Consider the following 10,469-nt stretch of genomic DNA (forward strand, 5'->3'; position numbering starts at 1 on the left):
GAATGGCAAATTTTCTTCTAAATCTGCCTACTTGGGGCTCAGAGGCCTTAGGACTTCCCCTTGTAAAAACCTTTGGAGGTGTATTTGGAAAGTTAGAGTACCCTATATAATTCAAGTCTTTATTTGGAGAGCAGCTAGAAATGCTTTTCCCTCCAGAACTGTCCTTCACACTAGGATGCCTATGCATAGTGTGGATTGTCCTAGGTGTTCTGATCCTCAGGAAACTATTATGCATGTTTTAGTCACCTGCCCCTTTGCTAGTAAGGTCTGGTTCATTTCTGAATTCAATATCAACACTCAATTTTTTCAGAACAAATCTTTTATTGATTGGCTTCTCTTCTGGTTAATTGATACTCAGTCTAAACTTCCTGATGATGATCAATGTCTCTTTGTGGCTATCTTATGGTCTCTCTGGACCAGTAGAAATAACCTCATTTTCCAAGGAATTAAGGAGAACTTCACTGTTGTCTTATCTAGAGCTATGCTTCTCACTAGGAAGTCTAGGAATCCTAATCTGACTATCCCCTACCATGCCTGTCAGTATTTGTGATAAATGGATGCCCCCTCTTTCGGTTGGATTAAATGTAATACTGATGGTGCCTTTGATGTTATCTCTGTAGAAAATGGTGCAAGGTATGTGGTGCGAGACTTCACAAGAAAAGCAACCTTTTGCGCTTCCATAGTCTTTGATGTTCACTCTGCTGAAGAAGCTGAAACAAGAGCCATCTGGGCAGTCTTAAAGAAAGCTGTGGAACAACATCTATCTCAAATCATCATAGAAAGTGATGCTATCTTTAAACACATTCTCTTTTTCTCTACTAAGTTATCTGCTTGTTTTTTTAGTTTTCAACCTAGAGTTTGTAATTCTGTAGCTCATGAGCTTGCTCTGTGGGATAAAAAAAACAGTTCTACCGTGTACTGGTCTAAACCCCCTGTTTGGATTCTTCCAACAGTTGAGGAGGACCATTAGCCTTGTTGAAGGCCTTTGTTTAAAAAAAGAAAACAAAAAAAAAAGATCGGCTATTTCTAAGGGTGCACAGGAACCGAGCCGGACCGACGGACCGAACCGGAACCGGTGGAACCGTACCTGGTTTTGGACCGAACCGAGGTACAAGGTACATGTATCGGTCCCAAAAATAGGAACCGAGGTCTGGGAGGTACAGGTACACGGTCCAATACAAGTACCGTGCCGTACCGGACCGAAAGTCCCGAATTATATAAACCGTTAGATTTGGGGGATAAGGATCAGTATTAGCCGTTAGATTAAAGGGGATATATAAACTAAGGTTTAGCCGGTTAGGGTTTCAGTTTCCTACTTCCCTTTCTTTCTTCTTCTGTTCTTCGCCTCTGGCGATTCTGAAAGTTTTGACAGATGAAATTAAATTATGAGATCGTGAGGGTTGAGCAGAGATCAAGGAATATTTGAGGATGAAGATTAGGGTTTCTGATTCGGGAGTTTGATTTAAGAAATTGAAGGGTTAGGGTTCATGTGTTCTTCCCCAACTTGAGGTAAGGGTTTGAGAAGAATTGTTAACGATATCGAGTATCTGTTGCACGCAGAATCAATGGGTTGTTGTTTAAATTGATGTTCAGAAGCTGTTGATGTTAGGTTGAAGAGTTAGGGTTTCACAAGAGGAACTCAAATGAGATTTAGAAGTTGAATTTAAGGTTCTACATGGATTATTAGAGACTGGGTTTGGTCGAATTGAAGAGTTTGAATGCATGTTATAAACTTGAATTGGAAATTCAGCTTTTCAGAGGATTCTAACGCTTGGGTAAGATTCCTTTTTCGATTAAGTTTAGTATTTTCGTTTCAATTGGTAGATTATTGATTATCTTGAGTGTATATGAATGTATGTGAATCTGTGAGTTATAGTTAAGATAGTTGTTTGGTATAACTGGCTCTAGTTGTCAGAGTTGGAGATGATTGAATTGGTTAAGTGTTTGAGAAGTTGAATTGTATTAGGTTTAGTGATTTAGTGGATTGCTGGAGGTAATGAAATTGTTGAGCTGAGTTGTAGTTCGGGAAGAAGAGGAGTTGAGTATGCAGCTGAACTTTAGTTCCAGGGATGGTGGTGCAGATTATGTGAATGGAGCTGTAATTTCTTAGAGTTGCAGTGAGGTTTAGATTAATGGAATAAACTAGTGTTGGGATGATGTTGTTAATGATGCAGAAATGGAGATAGTAGGATAAAATAGTTAAGCTGAAGCTACAGGTGGAGTTGTAAGTTGATGAAGGTGATGGCTTGGGTATCTTTGGAGTGAAATGGTGATGAACTGATGAAGTGTTACATGTTTGAGTAATGGAGTTTTAGGTGGTGCAGGTTTGATTAAATCCAGAGTTTTAATGACAATGATGTTGCTGCTGGAAAAGTACCGACCGGTACCGGTCCCGTACCGAAACCGTACATGTACCGAATGGTACCGGAACCGAGGTACACGGTACCGGTCCAAAATCTGGGAACCGATCTCTGGGAGGTACAGGTACTCGGCCTCGGCGAGAACCGAGCCGAACCGTACCGTGTGCACCCTTAGCTATTTCCCGTCTTAACTTATGCTCCTGGTGCACATTAGCTACACTGAATTAGACTTGAATTTTTTTTTTTTTTTTAAAAAGTAGACCTGACTAGTAGTACTGTTTTCTGTATGTCCTACTCCGGCCCATCTTCAGGATCAGATCAACCGTTGGGTAAAAACCATGGCCTAGAGGTTATCACAAGCAACAAGCGCATACCTCGTACGAAGTCTTAATTACTGCTGGATGGACAACCTACTGACATGTATGAAAAAACTGACGGAAACATAACATGCCCCTAGATAGCTACTTGCTCAATGGTGTCAGCTAGACCCGATTTCAACCATCCATTCTCTTAGTTAGGTACTGGTAGCATTCTGTCCGTCTGCAATCATTAATGCTCTTAATACCCAACATTCTATCCAATGGACTCAGTCTTAAAATCTATCATCGGACATTTCATTTAAACTTCATCGGTATTGTCAGACAGAAGATTTGGTTTAATTCTTCAGCGGAGCCTGTATTCTGTTCTATCTCAAAGCAGAGCTCGGTCCAAGAGTTATATCCGGTGATAATGGCAGGCCAAGATCAGGTTCACCATATCTCAACCAGTATAGTCGCACCTGCAAGCTATAACGGTAGTGCTACAACTACGAGGCTTGACTTAACTACATGGGATCTCCAACTTCTCGTACCTGCGTACATTCAACGAGGTCTTCTCTTTACTAAACCCAAATTACAAGATTCTGAAACAATTTGCAACATCATATCTAACCTTAAGACCTCTCTTTCACAAACACTGGATCACTTCTATCCGCTTGCTGGAGGCCTTGTTATCGAAGAACATGTCGATGATGGAACCACATCTGTCTACATTAACTGTAACTCAACCGGGGCAGAGTTTATTCATGCAGTTGCTGAACACATAACTGTAGCTGACATACTAGAACCGATCTATGTTCCTAGTGTGGTGGAATCTTCATTCTTTTCCCTAAATGGTGTCATGAATTATGATGGTTTGATTAAACCATTGTTGTCAGTCCAAGTAACAGAACTGAATGATGGTATTTTTATTGGATGCAGCATGAATCATGCGGTGTGTGACGGAACATCGTTTTGGCATTTCATGAATTCATGGTCTGAGATCTCTAGATCTTCAGTTGGAGGTAAATCATCAATCCGTACCATCTCAAGGCCGCCTATTCTTGAGAGGTGTTTCCTTAATAATGCAGATTGCCCCATCCGCTTACCGTTTTCTATTGACGATGAACGTTTCCGAGAAAGCCATGTATTTGCAACTATTAGGTCTGAATATGAAGTGAGATTTTACCATTTCACACGAGAAACTGTAGCAATGCTCAAAGCAAAAGCCAATGCAGAGATCGGACCAACAAACGGCCGTTGCATCTCTTCTTTGCAAGCTTTGCTCGCGCACTTTTGGGTGGCAGTAACCCGTGCTAGGAATTTGGATCCAAATGCGGAGACTAGTTACTGTATATTGGTTGGGAATAGAACTAGATTGGTGCCGCCACTGCCTCAAGAATATTTTGGTAATTCGGTTAATTTCTATGTTGCGACAACTACGGTGGGTGAACTGCTGGAAAAAGGACATGGTTGGGGAGCATTGTTACTGAACCAAGGAATTATGTCCCGTGATGATGCAGCAATTCGGCGATCTTGGGATTCATGGGTGCAGAAGCCTATATTTATAGATAGAGCTGCAATATTCCAAGGTACTACATTGCTTACTGGGGGGTCTCCAAGGTTCGACATGTATGGTAACGATTTTGGTTGGGGAAACCCATAGCAGTGCGAAGTGGGATCGCTAACAAGTCCGACGGAAAGATTTCTGTAATTTCTGGATTGGTCGAAGGGAGTTTATGTGTAGAAGCGTGTCTTTCTCCTAAGACATTGATGGCTATGGAGAATGACACAGAGTTCGTCAATACTATCTCCAGCAACTGATCAATATAATTAGGTATGTAATAGGGGTTGCGCTTGTTCTATGTAGATCATGTAGTGAGATTAAGTATGAAATGAAGCTGGCGGTCATTGCTGTGACTGGACAATATTTCTTTGATAGAAATTAGAAAGATCTCATTGTGTATGAACTGGCGAGTCTAATTAGAAGTTCTATCCTTGTTTCTCATAAGATATTAGGGACTGAGTTAGGTAAGATCCAATGAAGAAGGACCTGAGCAGCTCCACTCAAATAGTATACTGAAAAAGAAATGCAGCGTCTTGGTGAAATGCTTATAGCGGAAATTATTGCGATTTGCTTTGCATCAATACATAAGTAGTCACTAGTGAGAGTCTAAATCTCTTATTCATTTATATTTGTAACTGATAATCTTGGAGAAATGCTTATACCCCTAACTGCTTATAGCCGTCTTCCTTTTCATCCTTCCTCGGGGTACAACCGACAGCCATGATGATAATCATAAGTGCATCTCCGATGAAGCCGGATATTGTTACATAGAGTGGCACCAAGGTTTCCAGAATCTGCACGAACCAAGTTGGAATATGATTAGAGAAGTAACTCATCACTCCTATATGTTTTGTGGCGCTACTGTAATTCGACTCCTCTCCATCAGATATCTTGACAGAGCCAGATTGAGGATAACATGCTGACATCTCCACTAGGTTGCCATTTTCATTGCCTGCTTCCTTTCCGTCTCCATATACTGGCTTAGATGAGCATATAAGACGTCCATCCTAACCGATTCATCATTGTATGCAAAAAAAAAAAATAAAAAAAAAATAATATTTCAGCCCCTTAGCAACATCATGAACAAGGCAACTTGAAGTCTTCACAGTTTACCTCTCCATAAACAGCTGAAACAATTCCACCACTGCGCTGATCAGCAAGACCAAAGATAACATAACCGCCATTGGGCATAACCACACTTGTCCTTTTGTTGTCATTTTTTGATGTCACTATCGAGTGTGATGCCAATCCGACATCCCTGACATCATCTCTACAAATATTGAGCATAGGGGTTGCAATAAATGCAACAAAAGTTGGAGAAAATCTAAAAACAGAAAAATGAAGAGACGCGATTGACAGAAAACTAAATGGATCATTGTGATACTCGTGCCTAAACAGCACACATCTGTCCTCAGTGATTTAGCTGTACCAAATCTGTCACAAACAGGAGAACCTCCAAACAGGAGACATGACTTCAAGGATATGACCAACTATGTTAAACTTCATATTTCGGTACAGGTGTAGTGGCAGGAAATCCCACAACTAACACCTCTTATGATATTTTCTAGATCTAAGTCTATTTCACAATCAAGATAAAGATTAAAGTGCTAAAATCATAAAGAGACACAAAGAATTTTTACATGGTTCAGTCATTATGATCTATATCCATGGTTTTTCACTAGTGATTGTTGTAATTACATGAATATTACATTTTGAATCTCCATTAATGAGTATTTGAAGCTCTCTAGATCTAGTTTTTGGGGAAGAAGATGATAAAAGAAATAAAGTCTTTTCTCTGAATAATATGTCTCTCTTTATAAAATGTGTCCTCCCTTTTATCATACTTTCTCTCTCCTACCTTTCTCTTTATATGAGTGTTTATATAGTGGATGACAGCTAATAGGTACTGGAGTACAACTAATAAAACCTTTACTTTCGGAATTGGTGTGCGTTATTCTCGCACACTCACGTGCTACGTTCTCTCGCGCTCTAAGGAAATGGATGAATTTCGCACACTAAGAAAATGTGTTGTGTGCGATATTCTGCCCCGAAAACGGGAGTGAGTTTCAGATATCCAGATTGATGAGATATCTGATATGAAGTAAAAACTTAATGAAACAAAGAGTTGACGAAACAAGAGCATAGGGTAAAAACTAGTAGAGCTTATATCCGTTTCAACAAGTACCACAGGCCTACCAAGTACCAACACATTATAGCAAAAGATAACATGTTCCTGCAAAAGAATTTACAAAAATGTATCAAAACTTTTTCCTCTTCTTATTGGTTGAATTAATTAATCAAAATGGAGGAATATTAAAAAGGCTCACATTGTTTGAAGACCCAAATAATGTAGTTGAATTCAGCTTAAGATCTAACATTGCGGGTGATCCATTATGTTCATCCCTATAACATAATCAATGTCATTAAATCAAAGAAACTAAATTAATGAATAGTCCAATTCAATCAGGAAATTACATTAATTGATTACCTTTCACTAACGCAAAGATAAATTTTGAAACTTGGGATAACAAATCTCTGGGTAGTTCACCATTACCGCTGAATTTGAAGATGAAGTAATGTAGATAAACAAATGGAGTTATTGGATCCATTCTCCATTCTAATGAATTCATTTTGTAAATTTTCTGTTATATTAATTACACACACCTGAAATGAAATTTTACTGATTTTCTTCTTGTTGTTGAGTTTGTAAGCATTCCTATTTCCCTGGCAATGTACAGATCTTAGTATTGACCAAGAAAATGTTTTCAATGATTTGTCCTCCGATTGTGTGAAAGTCCGTTAGTGATGTCTTCATAAAACTAAAAACGGGTCGAGTTATCAACCCTAAAATTTCTGAGACCTAAGTACCAAAATTTAGACCGATCAAACTCAATCGCCAAGTGGATCAGTAACTCAAAATGTGAGAAGCATTACACATATGTCTATCAATATTCGCCATATCACAAAGACATGGACCATACTTTTTTGGCAAAATTAGTAGCTTTGGCATGTAGCAACTTATTGGCCCAGAGAAGATTGACTAGTTGGCTCATGCACTTCATTCAACAAACAAATAGCGAGGATGAGTAGAGAAAAGTTTTCAAGCAATGCCACGACACTTCCTATGCTGTTAAAGTGATTCCATACCAATTGCATAGATTCATTGTGCTCGTTGTAGAATTTCTCGTCCAAGAAGGGAGAAGAGAATAATTTTTCTTAATAAGGGTTTAATTTTCCACTTCTTCTTTAACTACTATTTGGACCTGTTTTTTACGAATCAAGGAATAAGAAGAACTTGAAGCAAAGACAACAAGGAATATAGGGTGGGAGTTTCTCATATCGCTCACTCTGTAGAATAAGCGAAATGAGAAGAGGAAAAATGTAGGAGTGAAATATCGCACATGTTTGTAAGCATGCGAAGTGAAAACTATATAACTTAAACGAGGGAGATCGCACACAGCAAGGTTGAGATGACGCACCGGTTGATATCAGCAAAGTCATGAGTAAAGTGTGAAGATCTATGCGAAGTATAGTCTGTGTGAGAACGAGTGATTGTACATGAGCGAGTGTATCGCATAGAGATTCCGAAAATAAAGGATCTCTTAGCTGTCATCCACTATGTAAGATCTTATATAAAGAGGAGAGGCTATTACTTGTAGGAGGGATCTTTTAGTGAGTGTTAGACAAGAAATCAGGAGAGAGAAAGTAAATCTGGGAGCAAGTAAGATTGTTGTAATACTTGCATCCATCTTGTAAACCGACTTTAGTCTTGATAATCAATAAAGAGTTTAATGATGATTACCTAATATTGATTATAGTTATATTGGAATGTGGTTGTGAGGAAACTTGCAATTACATTGTTGATAGAACCTCTGATGATAATCTATACTTGTCAGCCTACAACCGGGTGTTTATTTTAGATCTGTAATAAAAAATAAATTGGTCTTTATATTTGTAATCATGTTTACTTTAGATGTCTTTATAAAAATTATTTACTGTTAATTTGTTTGTAATCTATAAGCATTGATGATCTGCAGTCCTTGATCTTTAGCTGGAGAAATAGCAGTGATGATCACAGATCTATTACTCAGTGATTTTGATCTTATCAGCCAAACAAAATAGGGATCAAAGAGAAGAGAGACACAGAGTTTTGAAATTGTCATAATCACTTCTCTTCTCATTTTGTCATAAGGTGAAATAAGGAGACTCCATCCATCTCAGTTTTCATACAAGACACCACAATAAAAAGCTAACGGTCCCTGCGTTCCAATTGCGTGCAGATTAGCTTCCAATTCATCATCGCTGATACAGACAGTAATTTGTAATCTGATATATTTTCTTGTTCTAAATCTTTCACACATGGAGATCTAAGAGAAGAAAGACTCACATCTATTATCATAATGATTTCTCCTCTCAAATCTAACTCTAATTTCCACACTTCCACCTTATTATAGTTTGTAAAGATTGTAGTTGCAGGAAATCCTACAACCACACAGATATAAGAATCTATGAATTATTAAGTGATCATGGTAGAAATTATCTTTTTATTATATCAAGATCTCAAGATCAATTACAAGAGATATGAAACTCAAAGTTTCTTTTACACAGACTTTCTCTCTCCTAATTTCTTGACCAAGGATTCTAAAAAGATCCCTCTATCTCAAAAGGCCAATCTACCCTTTATATATGGTATTACACAGTGGATGACAGATAATATATCTCCTTATTTCGGAATGAACGTGCGTTATTATCGCACACTTATACATGTCTACATCGCAGATCTTCCATACTTCGCATAGATCTTCACATTTTACTCGTGATTATGCTGACTTCATCTGATACGTCATTTTGACTTAACTGTGCACGATCATATTCACTCTCATTATATCTTCTTTTCTTCGCATAACTTGTATGTGCGATACTTTATTCCTACATTTTTCTAACCGGTCATGTTTCTAACCGGTCATCTTCTTCTTATTATTTATTCTTCTGAGAAAGATAATTTCTTTTCTTTTCTTCTTTACTCTCTCTTTCTTCCTGAAATTATCTTCTCTCTTTTTACTTTTTTACCTGTTGCTGCTTGTTTGTTTGATCACAATCATCATCTGCTGCTACTGCTGTTATTATCATCTTCTATTTCCATGAATACTAACTCACAGTATGTTTATTTTCCCTAAATCATCCTTTTTTCTTCAAATTTTATTCTTTGATTTGTTATTAACCTAATTCCCATATTGTTTGTAGATCAATGTCTTCTTCTAGCGGTATGAAGATAACATTAATAACCCTAGATCTTCTTCTGACAAATATATGGAAACTCAAAAGAGGAAACCGTCGCAGAACAAAGAAGTAAGAAATATCTCATTTTTCTTTTAACAATATTGTTGCCCTTATTTCTTATCTTCATTGTTATTCGCAGGGTTTCAATCAAGTGAAGAAATCTCGCAATCCTGTAGCGCTTACTTCTAATATCTCCATGCCCCAGTTTGGATCAGTGAAAATGACTTCCCCATCACCTTCTGCAGTACCAACTCAAGTTAATACCAATCCTCCTATCCAACCTAAAATAGCCGCAACCTCTTTAAAAGTTCAAACTCCTTTTAAAGAAATTTCTCCTTCTAAGGATAAAATTGTGGTTAATCTTGAAGTAAGTGATTTTACTCCTCCTTCCTCTACGATCTTATCAAATGTAAATGTGGTTCAGTCACCCTTCGCACATACTTCCCCATCTGCGAATGTTGAGACTATCAAAGAAAATATTTCTTTAACTTTCACTGCTCCCTCTTCTTCTTCGGATTCTTCTATCTTGCTGAAACCTTTTTCTCTTTATGAGAAAATGTTAGAAAATGTAAATCTAGTTTCTCGAGATTTGTCCGAAATTCTCAATGCTACTCATTCATCCACCAATGATCCTTATAAGCTTCAACTTTGTTCTGTTTTGAACAAATTACTGTGTGAATTCCTTCTGATAAAGCCGCGAGAGAAGAGATCTACTCTCAGTTTGATCCAAACATTCATATTGCTCTAGATGTTATGGTAAATATCTTCCATATATTTTTCTTAACATTTTTCATATTTCGCATACTCATTATTACTTGTCTTCTTATTAGGAATCTCATCGTCGACTAGTTCTTGCTGAAGAACGCTTTGAATCTAGCTGTTCTCGGTTAGAACTTTCGCATCAAAATGCTTCCTTAGAGAAGGAAGTTTGTAGGTTAAAGGGAGAACTTGAAGTCGCAAACTTTG

The 10,469-nt window shown here is 37.8% G+C and overlaps 2 protein-coding genes across 2 annotated transcripts; both read left to right on the forward strand.

Annotated features, from left to right (window-relative positions):
• The first annotated feature begins 553 nt into the window (after nt 1–553).
• LOC113306508 lies at nt 554–970 on the forward strand. Its single transcript, XM_026555438.1, has one exon. It carries the CDS (start codon nt 554–556, stop codon nt 968–970), a length of 417 nt encoding a protein of 138 aa, XP_026411223.1.
• Nucleotides 971–2,972: 2,002 nt separating this feature from the next.
• On the forward strand, nt 2,973–4,754 carry LOC113306740 (uncharacterized acetyltransferase At3g50280-like). The gene has a single exon (XM_026555651.1). It carries the CDS (start codon nt 3,090–3,092, stop codon nt 4,320–4,322), a length of 1,233 nt encoding a protein of 410 aa, XP_026411436.1. The 5' UTR covers nt 2,973–3,089; the 3' UTR covers nt 4,323–4,754.
• The last annotated feature ends 5,715 nt before the right edge of the window (nt 4,755–10,469 follow it).

Source organism: Papaver somniferum, chromosome 8, assembly GCF_003573695.1.
Source record: "Papaver somniferum cultivar HN1 chromosome 8, ASM357369v1, whole genome shotgun sequence".
In the NCBI taxonomy this organism is placed as follows: domain Eukaryota; kingdom Viridiplantae; phylum Streptophyta; class Magnoliopsida; order Ranunculales; family Papaveraceae; genus Papaver; species Papaver somniferum.

Coding starts and splice junctions, on each gene's coding strand:
- LOC113306508 (XM_026555438.1), top strand. CDS start 554: ATGGATGCCCCCTCTTTCGGTTGGATTAAATGTAATACTGATGGTGCC.
- LOC113306740 (XM_026555651.1), top strand. CDS start 3,090: ATGGCAGGCCAAGATCAGGTTCACCATATCTCAACCAGTATAGTCGCA.